Here is a 19,850-nt window from a genome sequence, read left to right as displayed (position 1 = left end):
ATTTTGGCTTATTTCATACACTGGCTCAAGTGATAATAGTGGAAAACTTGCTTTCTAGTGATTGTTGCATATACTGGAGGACCCAGTTGCAAGAAATCCATGGCGACTGTCATATATCGTTATGTTATTTGCATGTGCATTATTGCATTGTATTATTCGCTAATGTTCATAAAGAGGAATGTCTAAATAAATGTCACGGTATTGTCCCCATGGTCCCTTGCCTGACCTAATCAGAAAATCCCAGCTGCTCAAGTGAAACCCATTCCAACTTTTGAAGAGTCTTCCAGCAGGGTCATCATGGATGGTGTTTGTCCTTAGCCTGAGGCAACCAACACATGCTTGCTATAATGTGTGCTTCCACAAGGAATCTACAAGCTAGTCCTTTAGGGAAATATATGGGTCATGTTATTATCATAGCTGGCCGTTTCCTGTGATGTCACACCCCTGCAACACGGGTCTGGACCAGGGGCAGGAAGGGTGAACGAGATTATGGTCGAAGTGTTATTTTCGTGAGGTTGACCGATTTGGAGTGAGTGAGTTTTGTTTTACGCTGCACTCAGCAGTATTCCAGCGATATGGCGGCGGTCTGTAAATAATCGAGTCTGGACCAGGCAATCCAGTTATCAACAACATGAGCATCGATCTACGCAGTTGGGAACCGATGAGACCGATTTGGAGGCAAAAGCGTAATATTTTGTGCAAACGGTCGATCTCGCCCAGGTATACATTCATTCGGCTGCATGGTCCTGGATTGGCACTTCTACTTTCAACGCTACGCCCCATACAGCGGCTATGACGCAAACCTCCTTCCGGTGTTGATGAACTGGCCGACCCTTTCCCCAGACTAGAATATGGGCTGGGTGTGAGGCGAGAGTAGGTGAATCCACCCCAGCAAGAAGGTGAGCAAGCTGTCGTTGATTAATGCCGATGACTTCCGGTTGGGTTGTTCTGGCAGGTTCTGTCCACGAGAAGACGTTGTGTTGCCCTGAAGGCCGCCCTAGACATCCATCATCTGTTTCAACAGTTTTCTCACCGTGAAATTGGGGGTATACTGATAAATGATGCGGCAGTCCACTTTTCCTCGTGTATATTGTTGATGGAAGTATCACACATCTATTGTCATGATAATACACTAGGATTCACTTTAACAAGTGCCACGTATTACCTTAGGTAATATACATAAATAGTCACATGCGAGTCATGATTCGGTAGACTTCATAACACTGTGTTTTATCAAATGTAAGCAGTGACTATGTTATGGTGTTTTAGAGTCAGTGGTATCTTGAATGTAGATAATCCAGCTGTGGACCGATCGAGCCTTGTAATGGACTTTCTCTGTAAAGCGGAAATGATGTGCCTCGGTCATATCACAGGACAGAAAGACCAGCAATTGTGTGGAGATTTTCACCCCAGATATCTACTCAGGGTTCATTTTTGACGCCTGACCACTAGTACAGCTGGATGAACATTAAACATCGCTGACTCTGCTGCTGCTGCTACCAGGGATACCCTACAACGTTATATAGTCTCCCTGCTCCTACCGATGATAATATACCATTCAAAAAAAGTAGGGGATATTCCATTTTGCGAGCATACCACTAGCCAATGCCAATGCATGTGAGAAAAAACAATATATATCCATACAGATGAAACATGACCAAAGGAATGGAATAAATTGTCAAATTTTCCCTTAATTTCTCTTCATCATCTCTTTCCTCTTTGGCTTCATCATTTGTATTTTATCTTGCAAATCCAGTATGCCCTACTTTTTTTGGTACATGTTGAAAAGTGTAATTGTACTGACGAATTTCCTCCTGCAGCTCTGTAGTGTAATGGTATTGTGATTACATTGTATTGACTTGTATTAATTACACTTATGAATTACACTGACTGTGTATGATCATTAGCTGGACACAGGATACCTAAATACGGATAATGAAGAACAGGTATCTACAGTGCAGTAGCACAAATAAACAAATTCAGAATTACAGTCATAACCAAGACCTTTGAGATGTTTACATTGTGCTGTTAGAACAGGGTGCCCTTGTACAAAGCGATCTTAGCGCTAAGGTGACCATAACTCCCATACCTTAACAAAGACTTACGGTAGTCTTAGCGTTAAGGTGACCATAACTCCCATACCTTAACAAAGACTTACGGTAGTCTTAGCGTAAGGTGACCATAACTCCCATACCTTAACAAAGACTTACGGTAGTCTTAGCGTTAAGGTGACCATAACTCCCATACCTTAACATTGACTTACGGTAGTCTTAGCGTTAAGGTGACCATAACTCCCATACCTTAACAAAGACTTACGGTAGTCTTAGCGCTAAGGTGACCGTAACTCCCATACCTTAACAAAGACTTACGGTAGTCTTAGCGTTAAGGTTGTTTTTTCACAACCACACCCAGGCATGCTATTGTTTCAACAATATCCAGACACAAGGGGACAGAACTCTGCTCATCAAGCGATATGACATTCGTCAGTTAATTATCAAGTCTAGACAAGACCATCCAGTGACTGACACCATAAGGATCGTCCAGCATTAAAGATACGATGACATGCTTGTGGTAAGAGGCGACTAACAGGATCGGGTGGTCAGGCTCGCTGACTTGGTTGACACATGTCATCGGTTCCCAATTGCATAGATCGATGCTCATGCTGTTGATCACTGGATTGTCTGGTCCAAACTCGATTATTTACAGACTACTGCCATATAGCTGGAATATTGCTGAGAGTGGCGTAAAACAAAACTCACTCACTCACTCACTCACTCACTCACTATCAAACCCTAACAAAACTCAAACAAACAGTAACAAACCATTGCTATGGATGGAAGATAAATATTTTTTATTTTTTCTGCAGAAACTCTGATACAACTGTCCAAGACTTCAACATGGTGAAAGGGTTCAGACAGGAATGATCGAAAATAAACCTGACATATTCAGTAGGCAACTTTACTTTTGAGACCTGTTTGCACCCACTTCGTGGTTTAACCCAAAACACTTCTACCTTGGCAGAACTTAACTCAAACTTGTGACATCAATGATTCCATTCTTATTTTAAAGTTGTTGGTAACAGGTCAACAGGCATTTTAACATGCTACGATTTGTTGATCATCTAAATTTCACCCTGAAATCTCTGAGGACTAAAAGTGAACTTGAAAGGAAATATAAGCGGTATTTTTATTCCATTAAATTAGTTAGGCATCAAGAGTTATCTTGTCCACGAGGAAAGCTATTTCTGTCTCAAAAGTAAAGTTGACACTGTATCTACAAATGTACATACAATGTGTGTGGTTACTGACTAGTGAGAGTGGAATACTTCATAACGCATTCAACTAACAAAAAGTAAGTAATATTTATATTTATTACAGGCATTAAACACGTCTTCTAGTTTGAATAGAATAATCAAATGAATGAAATACTTAGTATATCAACTGACGTTTTCACCAATATACATGTGTGAGTTTGTTCAAAGACCCTACTCAGAATGAGATAACTGATAATCTGGTTATATCACTCTATTCAGAATGAGATAACTGATAATCTGGTTATATCACTACTCAGAATGAGATAACTGATAATCTGGTTATATCATTCTACTCAGAATGAGATAACTGATAATCTGGTTATATCACTCTACCCAGAATGAGATAACTGATAATCTGGTTATATCACTCTACTCAGAATGAGATAACTGATAATCTGGTTATATCACTCTACTCAGAATGAGATAACTGATAATCTGGTTATATCACTCTACTCAGAATGAGATAACTGCTAACAGAGAAGGTATTACAATTTAACATTAGATTCTCTGTATCGTCCTTCACTTGTGTATGGAGCTGACAAACCAGGCAACAATCAGTGTGAACTCACTCCGGAGATTTAAACTCATGAACATCTCACCCATGCCAAAGGGACATAACTCTGCACAGCAAATTGTAATGTCTCTGACATGGAAAATAATAATAATAATGAAAATAATAATATTTCTTTAAAATAACATATTATTTGCAAGGATTCAGTAAAGTTAACAGAATTGTTTGGAACAAAAACCATTTTTCCATAAAACAGTTAAGAGGGTTGAGGATATTAAGTGTGAGGTGAATTGTTGCATAAAAGAAACATCATACCACTCACTACACTTGAAGTCATAATCTTCCAAATATTTTCAATATGTATAAAAAATTTGGTTACATAAGTCATTTAAATAATTATATTCTAAAACACTAATTGAGAATATATATGCAGGTCGATATAAGACAAAACTGTCACATATCTATAAAATATATATGACAAACAACAGTATCTGTAGTTAGCCAGTACCCGTTGTTACAAGTGCATATTACAGTGTTTTATAACACGTTTCATGTTACAAGTGCTTATTGGAGAACTGACGTTACGGTGTGTTATAACACACTTATAACACATATTTCATGTTACAGATGTTAACTGAATTCTAGCCATGCCTTTGGGTTACACTGTATTCCATTACTGTTGATGCAGGTTTCTTGTTGACGGTTGTTAATTATGCTGTGTGAAAGTGAGATTGTGATAACAGTTGACATTGTGTGGATACACAACTGTGTAAACAGTTTTTGACATTGTGGTGCCGTGACAGTCTTCAGTGTGGGCAGACACTGGCAGACCAATGGAAACCTTTAATCACGTGAAGCTGAAGATGATCAAAACACTTTACAGCATGCTCCTCAATACAGTGACCGTGATTTGTGAGTGTCAAGCTTGTGAGTCAGCGAGTCAGCTTCACATGGGAGCATGCCATGCTATGTAGGTCTCAAACATGTACCACTATGGTGAAACCCATGGTGCGGACAAACCTAGAAACATACTGGTGGCAAACAAGATTCAAACCCACATTTATCGGATTCTGTAACATCCAAGGGACACAACTCTGTCAAAGGACTGACTGACTTACTGAGTTTGGTTTTACGCCGCTTTTAGCAATATTCAAGCAACATCACCAGAAATGGGCTTCACACAATGTACCCATGTGGGGATTCGAACCCGGGTCTTAGGCGTGATGAGCCAACGCTTTAACCACTAGGCTACCCCACCGCCCCTCTGTCAAAGGAAGAAGGTGATGTATTATGCATTCAGATCTGATTGAGAGTGAGGAGTTGGGTATAATGTTGCCTTGAAAATCTTTGAACAGGTGCCCCGAAGCCATGACCTGTCACTTCCAACTCAGTGAGTCAGATGTAGAACTTTATCCTGAACTGTGTGCTGTTCAGGCCATGACCTACCAAGCCCACGAGTGTTTTGTGGATCACTAGAGTGTGTTGAGCTGTAACAGTGCTTTGAACAATATGTCGCTTATATCACTGCACGCAAAATCTGACCAATGTCAGGTTATGACATGCCAAAACTGACAGATGTTTTGCTGACCAACAAATCACATGCCACAATCGTCAGATGTTTTGTTGACCAATCAATGACATGCCAAAAGTGACAGATGTTTTGTTGACCAACCATTGACATGCCAAAACTGACAGAAGTTTTGTGGGTGACACAAAAGTTCACAACTGCATGCATCATACAGTGCGTCAACTAACAGCTGCTGGTGCTTCAAGAAACATCCCAGAACCCATGAGAGATATGTACACGATGCCATCCTGATGTTTGTGCATGCAGACAAGATGTCTCCAGAATACAGTGCTCAGATTCCTGGATTCCGTGCACCAGATGATCCTCGGCATCTTTAAGCTGTATTTACAAGCATCGTAACACTTCAATGAACTATGTACACATTTACCATTCAGAGATCCTCACGTCATTCATCTACACCACATGTTTAAATATATATACTACATTTATACACTTCCTTGACAACAGTGTTTAAAACCTATACAAAACATCATCAGAAATGTGCCATCAATTTGTCAGCCTATTGCAAACCCAAAGGGACATAGTGACACAAATACATCATGCAAAAAGATTTACTTCAGAACACTGGACCACTTAAGATCTGAACAGATGAGGACTTTAAGAAATCTCAATTGCAAATAAGGGGTATGGTGAAACCAACTTTCAATATGCTCAGTACGGGCAAGAAGTAAACTATTAACAGCCCTGAATGAGGACTTTAAGAAATCTTAATTGCAAACAAGGGGTATGGTGAAAAAGAAGTTCAATATGGTCAGTAAGGGCAAGAAGTAAACTGCTAACAGCCCTGACTAAGGACTTTAAGAAATCTTAACTGCAAATAAGGGGTACAAGGAAAGTTCAAAATGCTCAGTAAGGGCAAGAAGTAAATGTCATGGGGTTCATAAATAAAATCAGTTCTGCAGTACGCTGGTACTGATGAAATTATAATTAGGAATCTTTAACCTCAAATTTTACTAAACATTCACCAAGCCCTGCAGTAATACAAGTTTTCCCACATTTATCTCCTTAATGGTTCATATAAATATAGCTTCAAACACTCTATGTATATACATAACAAATACTGTGGTAATCGGGTATGGTACAAAGGCTCCAGACTACAAATGGAACTAACTTATTGCAAACCTAGAGCAAAACCTGGGCCTGATAATCCGTTCAAGCTGAAAAAGGCTGCCATTAGATTTGGTTTTAGAAAAGTGTTGGTTTCAGGACTGGTTTCATACAGGGTAGACCCGCAGACCCGCAGACCCGTGAAGATCAGGGTTTGAACAGGGTGTTCAGCAACCCATGCTTCTCGTAAGACGCAACTAACGGGATCAGGTGGTCTGACTTGGTTGTCACATGTCATCATATCCCAATTGTGTAGATCGATGCTAATGCTGTTGATCACTGGACTGTCTGGTCCAGACTCGAGTATTTACAGACTGCCGCCATATAGCTGGAATATTGCTGAGTGCTGCATTAAACAACAACCAAACAAACAACAATGAAAACCTACAGGGCAGTAGGACTGACTTGTCACGGTCGCCGGTCAACCTCTCAGGCCACTTTCATGGCAGACTATGTACCTCAAACTATGTCGGCCCCACAAGTACAAAACAATAGTTATAACCATTTAGGATATGTAAGGAAACCTTTAATTGATATTTGGGTATATTCTGATACATGGGCCAGTTCGACCTGTGACCAGTTCTAGATCAATCCCTTCCAGCTCCCCTTTACCAGTACGTAAAACCAACACATTCTATTGAACTGAAACAATACAAAAGCCCAAATGAACAAGTTTGCAGGTGTAATCGTTGTCAGTTGTAATAATGGTTGAAGTGTTGTCAAACAATACAATAGTTCAAGTCACTTCACTCAGAGTTAATACTGCTATGTACAGGACACAAGTTCAGTGGGTATACCACAGTTACTGGCTGCAACATAGACACATGTCCACCACATCGCGGAACGAGACAATAATGTCTGGTATTTGTAACACCAGTGTTTGAAACTACTGCCCGTCCCACAGTTCCCCCGTCCTACTGTCGCACACAACACAGATCTGTCTGGAACTTGGGAACATCTCAGTGTACATGCCACATGGACATGGTACAGTCATTTAATGGCAACTTTGGTAGATTCTAGAATTGTGCTAAAATCGTTCAGGAACATATACTGAGAGAAACAAATAAAGGATCGCAGGAAAATTCAAGCGTTCCTTTATTGTTTTCCACTTTTCATCACCTCAGCGCTATTCAAAGGTGGTGATGAAAACTGGAAAATATTAAAGGAATGCTTAAATTTTCCTGTGATGCGTTATTAGTTTCTCTCAGTATATATCTATAACAGCATGTCTCCTAAGTTTTATTATTAGCCTTTGAATTAGATCTATATCAATTGACGTCATTAAAGTCTAATCTGATACAAAATATTTTACACCCTCTCACTCACTAGTCTCCCTGTTTCAACCATTTTAAGGGGAAACTGATCTTTGTTTTACGTTTAAAATGAGGGCGACAAGACAATCTTGGGCAGATAAGTTTTCAGTATTACAAGTCTGTGATATATAACGACGGGAGGACGAGATTTTCAGCGTTACCAGTCTGTGGTAAAATTTCAAACACTGGCATAACACATATGTAGTAACTTAAAAAGAGGTTGGTGTGAAAACAGAAAGTATTCCCTTTATATTGACCAATCAAATTCCTCGTCATAGTTCATCACAGTTCATCACAGTCAGTCATACATACAGTTCATATAAATATTTCATCAGTAAATACACAAAAAAACCAATCTATTGTGACCAGGAATAAGGATATATAAATCCTCTATAAAACTCAAGCATGTTGATAAGACTGAGAATTCTTTGAGTTTGTAGATACACAAAGTAACTTTCAATCGGGACGGATATCGCGGTGGTAGGTTCCCAGACACTGGCCTACATTCAAATCAATGCATTCCAAATTTGCCAAGTCAGCTAAAATGCAATAAATAAAATGCAACACTCACTATCATGTTATTTCACAATAACATGGCAATGGATCAATAACATGCAGTGTTACACACACAAAACAAACAACTGACGTAGCGTTACGATTAGCCTTAACAAGCACAGATCTGTATATCTATTAATTCTATTATTTCATTGTTTTAACATTAGTGGCAGCAGACAAGTCAAGTCCTATAATGATGGGAAGTATGTCCACTAAGATGTTGCAAAAAATGCCTTAACCTTTCCATAATTTGCATCAGTTTTGTTAAAATGATCAGTCTTTCTAACTTCACACACAGCCCTGTAGCTCACTCAAGATTAATCCATGGTTAATTCATGTTCGCTCAAGATGATACAATTTTCAAAAGAATCAATCTTTCTAAAAAACCACTTCATTAATTCTTTATCAATTTGTGAAAGTATCTGGATTGTTTGGATTAGCAGTCTTCTTTGGTCAAGGTGGACACTGACCATCAAATACAACCATGGACCTGGTGTGAAAACAATTTATACCACATGAATTGATGGAATAAACTGTCAAACAGGTCCATGGAACATGGGCTTAACCTCTTTCAGATTAGAAAACAGATTTGACCACCAAACAAGGCAGATTACATACATACTGATATGACAAACAGTGATATGATCATCTATCTCATTGTAAACTTGGTCACATGTATTCAAGTAAAATGTGAAGCTCTGATATTTCAAACAATTCCCTCCTGCAATATTCAAAACTGTTAATATGTGAATATATATGTCAATGACACTTTTATAATGCAAACAAACACAGGTTAAATCAATTCTATCAAACAACTATTACGCATATTAGTTATGCATTACAATTTGGTTGTAACCAATGGAAGATATGTGAAAGTTCATGTAAGTTCATAATCATAAATAAACTTTGGCTCGGTAATTTTTTCATCATTTATTCTAACAAAATGAATTGTCATTTCACTATGTTTTCCTCACACATAAAAAATAGGCATAACATTCAATAAATATCGGACAAGCGGACATTACACAATGACTAAGAACCGAGTGACCAGCCACTACAACACAAGTAAAGTAAGCCAGAGCACTTTGTAAACATATCAGTATCACAGAACCTTGACAACTAGTTGCATAAAAATGCAATAATTTATAGAATTTATAGAATGGAGCCATTTCACTGACAAACAAACTGTGGTTCAAGACAGGTTTCTTGTCACATGGCCTAAACTAGCCATGTGACCTAGGTGGGAACCAATCGGTGAGCTTTATTCACATCATGTGACTAGTGGTCTGCTTGTTCATAGAAGAGAAGGTAGCCTTCAGATGACACAGCTTGATTGGACCTCGCTGGAGCGACCCTGAAAAAACATTCAATAAATTAGCATCCTCCATGATGAGAGACTTGGGTTTGATATCAATGTGTGTCCACTCAAAGGGACTGTGCATCCTCCATGCCGAGAGAGTTGGGTTTGATATCAATGTGTGTCCACTCAAAGGGACTGTGCATCCTCCATGCCGAGAGAGTTGGGTTTGATATCAATGTGTGTCCACTCAAAGGGACTGTGCATCATCAGTTATGTGCATTGTACATTAGTACATCATGCTTGAAATAATTTCCAATATGGATGTCACACTTTCATTGAAGCCAGATTCAATCTTCGAACCTATACATTAGAGCTCTGCCCAGCTGAAGACGACTTTCAGAGCACACTGGCTTCAGACATGTTGCCTTTTAGATAAACTCAGGGATTTTTACTATTGATACATTACAAGGGCAGTGGCCCATTCTAAATTCAGAAAATGTTTAATAATCCTGAAAATGGCCTATTGTCAAAGTTCTATATCCCAATCCCTGCAAACGGCAGAGAAACATGGTGTGTTTTCCTTACTGATAAGATTATGCCCTTGATCACTGGATTGTGTGGTCCAGACTGGATTATTTACAGACCACAGCCATATAGCTGGAACATGGCCTCAAACAACAAACACACAAACCACACATCAGTTACAAAACACTAACTGCAAGCTGGATTACATCAGCATATATACAAGCCTAGATTACACCAAAATAAATGCTTCCATTGCATGATGTCAAAATCGTCTCCTTCCTAGAGTGCCTTGCAGCCAGTCTACTACCTCTGTCACATTGTCACATCTTCCAAAGTTTGGACAAGTTCACACATTCAGAAAAACATGTCATATTATAACTTTCAAGAAGAAAATATCCTAAAATGTGAACACCTAGCTCCATCAGCATATAGCACAATAGTGCAGTGGTAAGGCGTCTGCCTATCACGCTGAAGGCCCGGGTTCGATCCCCGGGGGAGGCACCTAGGTTCGGGTCCAGAGTTAGGCACATTTGCGTAGTATCCTTGGACAAGACACTTAGATCCACATTGTCTTAGTTCACCCAGCTGTAAAATGGCCGGAGGCTCGGGGAATACAACCTTACGAGGGACTGATAAAACCCTGTATTTCCCGAGACACGATGTGATAACGCATTTATCTAGCCGAATGTTTTTACAAAATCAAAAGAAAACAATATGCATCGAATCGACTTGCTACCATGTTGACACCAGCTGATCGATTGACCTCAATGCAGCGCACCTTACTAAAGGCTTGGCGATACACGCTTTTCTCACTTCCCGTGGTCACCGAGGCGTGGCGGGATAATCTGACTTTTGTACTCCCTGCTCGCGGATCGTGACGGGTGTACATGGTATTTTATCAGAGTCACGTGAACCAATCAATACTCGACATTCTTACATGAGGCTGGATAAGTCAGGTTGCTGGACCTAACCTGGAATCACCACAAGGATCATCTTATGAGCACAGAACAACAAATTTAACTAACAGTACTGAGATGGCAGTTGTAGACTGTGCTATGCCTTAAGTCTCTACCTTGTGTCGCTGTAGAGGTGCCACTCCCCTGAGTACGGATGTCGACATATTGCCGTGTAGTGGCCGGAGTGCACTCCCCCTGAGTGGTTGCTGACGGCGTACAAGTTGTACACCATATTGGATCCCCCTGAAACATACAAGTTGTACACCATATTGGATCCCCCTGAAACATACAAGTTGTACACCATATTGGATCCCCCTGAAACATACAAGTTGTACACCATATTGGATCCCCCTGAAACATACAAGCTGTACACCATATTGGATCCCCCTGAAACATACAAGTTGTACACCATATTCAGTCCCCCTGAAACATACAAGTTGTACACCACATTGGATCCCCCTGAAACACACAAGTTGTACACCACATTGGATCGCCCCTGAAACATACAAGTTGTACACCATATTGGATCCCCCTGAAACATACAGAACTTGTATACCATCTTGTCCCCTTGAATCGTATGCCACACAACATCTTGTAGTATTTGAACCATCTTGTACACCATCTTGTACCCACTGAATCATAGTATACACTTGTACACCACCTTGTGCCCGTTGTATAATATAAACAATTGTACACCAACCAACTAATACAGTCATTTACAGGCACTGTATTCAAGTTCAACACAAGATCACTTCCTGTATTCAACACAAGAGATCCCTCCCTGTATACAACACAAGATCCCTCCCTGTATTCAACACAAGATCCCTCCCTGCATACAACACAAGAGATCCCTCCCTGTATACAACACGAGATCCCTCCCTGTATACAACACAGATCTCTCCCTGTATACAACACACAAGATCCCTCCCTGCATACAACACACTCCCTGAATACAGATCCATCCCTGTATACAACACAAGATCCCTCCCTGTATACAGAGATCCCTCCCAATACAAAGAGATCCCTCCCCGTATACAACAAGAGATCCCTCCCCGTATACAACAAGAGATCCCTCCCTGAATACAACACAAGATCCCTCCCTGTATACAACACAAGAGATCCCTTCCCGTATACAAGAGATCCCTCCCTGTATACAAAAGATCCCTTCCCGTATACAACAAGAGATCCCTCCCTGTATACAACACAAGATTCCTCCCTGAATACAACACAAGATCCCTCCCTGTATACAAGAGATCTCCCTGTATACAACAGAGATCCTCTCCCTGTATACAACAAGAGATCCTCTCCTGTATACAAGAGATCAATACAAGAGATCCTCTCCCTGTATATAACAAGAGATCCCCTCCCTGTATACAACAAGAGATCCTCTCCCTGTATACAAGAGATCCTCTCCCTGTATACAAGAGATCCTCTCCCTGTATACAACAAGATCCTCTCCCTGTATACAACACGAGATCCCTCCCTGTATACAACAAGAGATCCTCTCCTTGTATACAAGAGATCCTCTCCCTGTATACAACAAGAGATCCTCTCCCTGTATACAACAAGATCCCCTCCCTTACCTCTCTCTGCAGCGTAGTCCTTCAGCTCCAGCCTAGCAGTGGGGTACTCCACGCTTGTCGTCAGCTTCCTCCCGAACTTCTCCTGGCTGAACCGTTTTAAGTCTGGGAGAAGTCAAGGCACAAATCACATTGTTTCTATGTGTTTCTCTCACAACCACTTACAGTCAAGGCACAGATCACAGTTTCCATGTTTCTCTCACAACCACTTACAGTCAAGGCACAAATCACACTGTTTTCATGTTTCTCTCACAACCACTTACAGTCAAGGCACAAATCACACTGTTTCCATGTTTCTCTCACAACCACTTACAGTCAAGGCACAGATCACAGTTTCCATGTTTCTCTCACAACCACTTACAGTCAAGGCACAAATCACACTGTTTTCATGTTTCTCTCACAACCATGCACACAAACAAATACAGTCATACAGAAATCGATAGATGCTGCCTGTAATGTGTTTTAAACATTATGGAAGTGAGTGAGTTGGGTTTAGTGTTATTCTGAACAATATTACAGCAATATTATCCTGTGAAAGCTATTAAGCATGTGTATGATGTTGACAGCCATGTATCACAACTGGGAGAACACAGATCCTAGTAGACCAAAGGGAAGCAACTCTGATCAGTCAAATTTGCCTTGGAGCCTTAACCACATGATGCCATGACATTCAAATCGTTTATGAAAAAGGATACGAAGAACAAGAATCTTTGGGAATTTCTGTATTGAGAAGCTCTTGGTGCAGGGTCGTCGTTCTTTACACTTGGCACACATCTGAAACATGGAGTTACACATCTCTGAGACACCCTTAATGTGAACACGGCAATCCTCACTTGAGCAGGTGAAAACTGTTTAACCCTGTACTCATCAATACTACAGCTATATTATCACATCAGTACCTGTGTCACACTGACTTTACAACAATACTACAGCTATATTATCACATCAGTACCTGTGTCACACTGACTTTACAACAATACTACAGCTATATTATCACATCAGTACCTGTGTCACACTGACTTTACAACAATACTACAGCTATATTATCACATCAGTACCTGTGTCACACTGACTTTACAACAATACTACAGCTATATTATCACATCAGTACCTGTGTCACACTGACTTTACAACAATACTACAGCTATATTATCACATCAGTACCTGTGTCACACTGACTTTACAACAATACTACAGCTATATTATCACATCAGTACCTGTGTCACACTGACTTTACAACAATAATGTAATTTTCTGAGTAAAATTGATATTTTATACTTATCCTGACTCATGCTCTTTTGCTTGTCCCCTTCCTCTTGCGAACATAGTGGAACACTTGTATCTCCTTAATTGAAGCTCCCTTCAATGTAAAATCACTAATTGGTACTCACCCACGAGTTACCTCCCCTGCCGTGAGCGCGGGAACAGGTGTCGCCACCCTCTGGCCTCATGCTTCACTCTCTCCTGATTTTGCGAGCCCAACACTTGAATTTACAGGGAAATCCAAAGTGTTATGTGGGGAGGATGGGAGGGCTAACCTCATGAGTCAGGATAAGTATAAAATATCAATTTTACTCAGAAAATTACATATTTTCCTTATCCTGACTCATGCTCTTTTGCTTGTAGAATCCACCGGAGGGTGGTGGGTAAACAGAATACTTTGGATTAATTAGTGATTTAAGTAAGTGATATTGTAATAACCCCTCTTGGAACTTCATAAGGCATTGAGACTTAGGATATTTCCTTATAATAATCCATAGATATATACACTATAAGTGGGGTATTACCTTACTAATATACTGATATATCAATATATATATATAAACTGCTACTCTAGCATAGCTGTACACTGAATATAACTCAGTATGAGCTTAAGGTTGAATAACCTAAGCTAAATATGTACATAGCCCTAGAACTCCATGGAGTTATAAGCTAGTGAATATATGTATCATATATCTAATAATCTCGTGGGGGTGAATATTAAGCCCTCACGAGGGACTGTCAATTGTTGGCGAGGACCAAAGGACCCGAAATGATGAATGCCAGAGGCGTCCTCGGTGGTGATATCTCTGAGATAGTGATTAGCAAACACCATGTTAGATTTCCAAAGCATCCTTCCATAATTGTATTCAATGAACAGTTACCATGAAGGGCGGGGTGGATGCCAATGCCCTGATTTCATGGGGATTTGATGCTGTTGGAGGGTCAGTCCTGCTGCCTTATAGGCGTAAAATGACAGTTCTTATCCATATTGATATGGTGGTGCGAGAGACTTCTGTCTGATTTGTAGGCGATAGCGGGATGAACAATCTTCTGGCGATCTTAAGCCTTGTTTTGGAAACAGCGTAAATAGATTATGAGAGCTTTCGTTACTGGGCATAGAGATAAGTCCAATGTATCTTGAGATCCAAGAATTGAGGATAAGCAGGGGATGTGAAATAACCTGTCTGGTTGACCTGGTAGTTGATTTTTAGCGATGAAATCCCATCTTAATCCCAGGTGCTGTCTTTTTGATTTTCATCAAACTGTATCCTCTCATAATCTAGAGCATGAATTTCAGATATTCTGGCTGCGTGGCTAGCGATAACAGGAAGACTGTTTTCTGTGAGAGAAATTCAAGCGTTAATCGATTCAATGGTTCGTAATCCTCACTTGTGAGGTGTCGTAAAACTACATTCAGATCCCAAGCTGGGGCTTGGAATTTCAGCTTTGGTCCTCAATGCGGAAAGCACGCATAGTAAGGCCAGTAACTCTGGTGTTCTTGTTAATTTAACACCCGTTCTCATAGAAATCACAGAACTAAAGCGGCAAGATATGTTGACAATGTCGAGCCTTTTAAATGTTTGTTTTGCCGTAAGTAACACAAATAGTCTGCCACTTGAGGATCGTGGCATCTCTGGCTAATAAAACCCTTGTTTGTTGCATAATTTTGAAACTTTGCCACTTGTCATCATTACAAGTTCTGCGTTGAGTATCGTGAAGGCAAAGCGTGACCGCTTTTGCCCCCTGGTAGAATATCCTCTCTTGTTTAAACACATTTTAATACAGTCCATGCGTGAAGTTTGAATACTTCTGGGTTTCTGTGCACCTGTTTGGTGTGAGGATGTATTAACAGGTTTGCGCAGCTTGGGTAGTTCTAGTGCCGGTTGACCGATATCTTGTATTAAGGCGGAAACCACGTTCTGGCCGACCAATAGAGCGACCAAAGTGAGTTGTAGGCTCTGCGTTTGGTTGATTTTCTGTAATACTAGAGGTATTATTGCTGCTGCGGAAAGCGTGACGCGTTGAGGCCTTCCATGAAATGCTTAGGCGTCTGTTGCCCATGCTTGTGGGTCTGGCACTGGTGACCACGAATGTCGGTAGTTGATTGTTGAACCTTGTGGCGAATAGATCTACTAGCGGCTCCTATTTGCTTGATTATCTGTGCAAATATCTCTGTATTGAGCATCCATTCTGTCGTGACGGTAGATGTGGCGAGAGAGAGTGCGTCTGCTAGTATATTCCTGGCTCGGGAATGTGGCATGCTTTGACATGTAGATTTAGATCTTGGATTAATTCGAACAGTTGAAAGGTTAAATTCAAAAGGTTCGGCGATCTCGTTGAGCCTTGTCTGTTCACATAAAAGCGCCACTGTCGAGTTGTCGGTATGTATCATCAGGTGCGCATTCTGTAGAATGTTGCTCCAATGTCTTATGGCGTTGATTACAGCTTTCATCTCTAATGCGTTTATGTGGAGTTTGCTTTCTAGCTGAGTTCATAACCCTGATGCCGTCCGATTGTAGAGATGAGCTCCCCAACCTTGGAGCGACGCGTCTACATATAGATGGGTCTTGAATTCCTGCTCTGCTAAACAAATCCCTTCGCAGACATTCGATTTCTTTGTCCACCATAATAGATGAGGTCTGAGATGTATCGGTAGACTGAATGGTTGTAGGTCGTCGAGATGTGTATTGGCGAAGACCTGTAGCGGACGTAACTGTAATCTGCCTATGACTGTCAAGTCTTGGGCTGATGTTAGAAGACCTAGTAAGCTCTGCCATTGTCGAAGTGGTAGCGGTGACAGTAGAGCTGGTGGAATGATCTGTTGGATCTTGAGCCAGCGGTCTTCTGAAATGCGACTATCACGGTTGAGATTGGTGATAAATCAGTTCCTAGGAATTGCAGATCTTGCGATGGTACTAGGTCCGACTTGTGTAAGTTTACTAACCATCCCAGCTGTGTTAGTAGCTTTATGATGTAGTTTAACTGTAGTTTGAGATGCTGTGGATCTTGATCTACTTGTATCCCGTCGTCGAGGAAGAGCACTGCGTAGCCCTTGGCGATGTAGATGAATAACAATCGATTTAAGTTATCCTCGTGAATAACCATGGGGCTGATGCTATTCGAATGGGAGTACTTTCCACTGGTAATGTAACCCGTCTAAGCGTAAACCGAAGGTATTTCCTGGATTCGGGATGTATTGGGATGTGCAGATAAGCATCTTGTAGATCTATACTGCCCATGTAGTCCATGGGGCGAATCATCTGCCGTAGCTTCTGCGGTAGATGTATCATAGTGAACCTGGGTGGTTTGTTTAAGTAAGTCTTGTTGAATAAGCTCATGTTGTAAATGAGTCTGTATTTCTCCTTGGAGTTCTTCTTGGGTACTAGGAAAACTGGGGAGTAGAAACCTGGTTCGATGTTTCCTTGCTCTATTACTTCTATGGCCTGCTTGGTTAGGAGTAATGTAACCGCCTCTCTTAACTTTAGTAGTTGTTGTGCCTCTACCTCGAACTTGTGAGGGTTGACTGTTAGTGGAGGCTTGGCCTGTAGTGGGATCACGAAATCCAGCGTTGAAGAATGTTGGAGACATAGGTGTCTTGAAGTATTCCCCAGTTTTCCCAGTGTAGTTGAAGGCGTCCACCCACTTGTGGCGGTTGTACTGGAGCGGCTGGGGTGGAAGACTCCAGTCGTTCGAACCTGTCTTTCAGCGTTTATAGTTGCGGGAACCTCTGGGTGTCCTGCCTCGTCCTGACCCTCCTCTATAGTTGCCATATGGGCGAAAAAAGAATCTCTTCCCCTGGAACTGGCAATCTTCCTGTCTCTAGCTCTTTGTAGGCCCGTGAATTTAGATCTCCCTGAGTATCTTTGTGAAGTCTGTCGAATGACACTGGCTAGCGTGTCCATCGATTTAATCATCAGGACTTCTCTAGAATCCTTGGTGACTTCTTTGGAGACTGTGTCTATTCCTCCGTCAAATATGGATGGGGAAGACCACGGGCTGTATATAGTGGAGCTGTAAAGTTCTCACCCCAGTTGCAGGAAGCTAGGAGGCCTTGACGACGAGCTAAGGTCAGTGCTGCTGAGACAGGCGTCAGATGATCTGTTAAAACTGCTGGTCCTTCTTTTGCATCAGTAGGGCGAGAGTAAATCATTCTGTCATCTTCAGAGGTTAGGTGTTCGAAATCTGGAGATAAGTGTCTCATTTATTGTTCTAGATCTATTTAGACCGAAGAACATCGCCCCTCGTCATGGTTTCTATCTGAACCAATTTCCGATCATCAATCTTGTAGTACTTGTTCTTGGCATCGGAGATCAGCTTATAGTTCTCATCGATGTCTTGGCTTTGAAGAAGGGTTCCATATTATCGTGGAGAACTTCTTGGCTGAAATTTGGCAGATGTGGCGTCTGAACCTTTGTGGCTTTGTTAAATGCTGTATCTAGGTTCTGAGGTACCGCCCTGTCGAGGGTCGATTGGGGGTAGTGTAATAGCATCTGCGTCATCTTCTTTCATCAGATAAGTCTGCTTTATTGCCACTCTTGGAAGGTGATGAGAGATCTAGATTATTGACCATCCAATATCTTATCTCTGCATCTGAGAAAATAATTCCTCCATCATCTTCCATTCCATCATCATAGATAAGAGGTTGTTGCTCTTCTGATGTAGGGCTGTGTGGCTCTATCTCTATATCGTTTGGCTTGTGGAGATCTAGTTGTAGGCTTATGTGCAGACCTGTGAGGTGATCGGCGTGGTGATCGGCGCAGGTGATCGTCTTGGTGATCTATATCGATAGGTTGACCTTCTTGGCGATCTATGAGGGACTGATAGCCCTTGCGAAGCTCTTGTGTAGTCCCTTGCTGATCTTTTAGATGAAGAGCGATCTGGGTTCAGGTGTCCTTCGCGAAGCGCCGCAGCGAAGCTTCGTATATCGTCGGTCCTGGGAGCGATGATATGACCTTCGCGAAGGCTTGCGTGTGGTCTGGTGATCAGATTCCATATCTGAGTATGGCGCCCGAAGAAGGTGATGATTCTTCCGCCAGCGAAGGCCTTGGCGAAGGCTGTACATCTGGGTCCTTCGTCGAGGTGGTCTGTGACTTCCTTAGCGAAGGCTGCATTGTCGTGGCTGCTTTCACGTTGACAGATGGTGCCCCTGGGGTGCTGTCTCGTTGGAGCCTTCGCGAAAACTTCGGACCCTGGGATGGCTGCTTCTCCAGTCTATAGTGGCCTTCCATCATAATCATGATCTGTTTCATAAGATCGTTTGGGATGATCTGCGGCGTAGTAGATGGTGCCCTTTCTGCTGTGTTAGCGGTGGGGCCCTCAGCGATCTCGTCTGACATCAGTGTAGAGGCATCAGGCTGCTTGTTGATCTCTGCTGGCGTCACTGTCGCTGTCACTGGTAAACTTCTTGTGGCGTATGTCGGGTATGATGATCGGCTGGTCATCGTAGAGGCCCAATTCTGCTGCTGGAGCGATCTGGCGTCTGAGAAAGTTCTCGATGACTTCGTGGAATTTCCCTTTGGAGGAAGGCGGCTGCCCTGGGGAGTCACGAAGTCTGCGTTGAGAAGACGTTGAGGCCCTCTTGGACTTTGTCTGCGATGACTGGATGTCTGGAGAGGCGGTTAAGCTTCTTAGAGGTGACGGACTGCATCCCACGTCCCTCTTCCGATGGGGTCTCAAGCAGAACACCAGGCGGAGGGGATCACTTTCGACAACAGTTGACTGGATGGGCAATCCGGCGTATATCGGCCATGTCTACACCTAGTTTTAGCGTGACCTATCTGCAACACGTCTCAAGGCGCAAAGATGGTATTTATCAAAGGCAGAATTGGTTAAATTTATG

General features: G+C 41.7%; 1 protein-coding gene across 3 annotated transcripts in view; it reads right to left on the bottom strand.

The window, feature by feature from the left end:
* Positions 1-8,668: 8,668 nt before the first annotated feature.
* The window catches only part of LOC124255496 (ubiquitin carboxyl-terminal hydrolase 2-like), a 31,522-nt gene continuing 20,340 nt past the window's right edge, over positions 8,669-19,850 (bottom strand). For all 3 annotated transcript variants that reach the window (XM_046689428.1, XM_046689427.1, XM_046689429.1), the window contains 4 exons: positions 13,444-13,522; positions 12,752-12,853; positions 11,285-11,411; positions 8,669-9,741 (listed from right to left, as the gene is read on the bottom strand). In XM_046689428.1, coding sequence (XP_046545384.1) covers positions 9,666-9,741; positions 11,285-11,411; positions 12,752-12,853; positions 13,444-13,522 — 384 coding nt within the window. In that variant the 3' untranslated portion in view covers positions 8,669-9,665. The remainder of the gene's footprint in view (positions 9,742-11,284; positions 11,412-12,751; positions 12,854-13,443; positions 13,523-19,850) is intronic.

Source organism: Haliotis rubra, unplaced genomic scaffold (genome assembly GCF_003918875.1).
Source record: "Haliotis rubra isolate DU_JTF1 unplaced genomic scaffold, ASM391887v1 Scf600, whole genome shotgun sequence".
Lineage (NCBI taxonomy): Eukaryota > Metazoa > Mollusca > Gastropoda > Lepetellida > Haliotidae > Haliotis > Haliotis rubra.
This window is presented reverse-complemented; position numbering and strand designations above follow the sequence as displayed.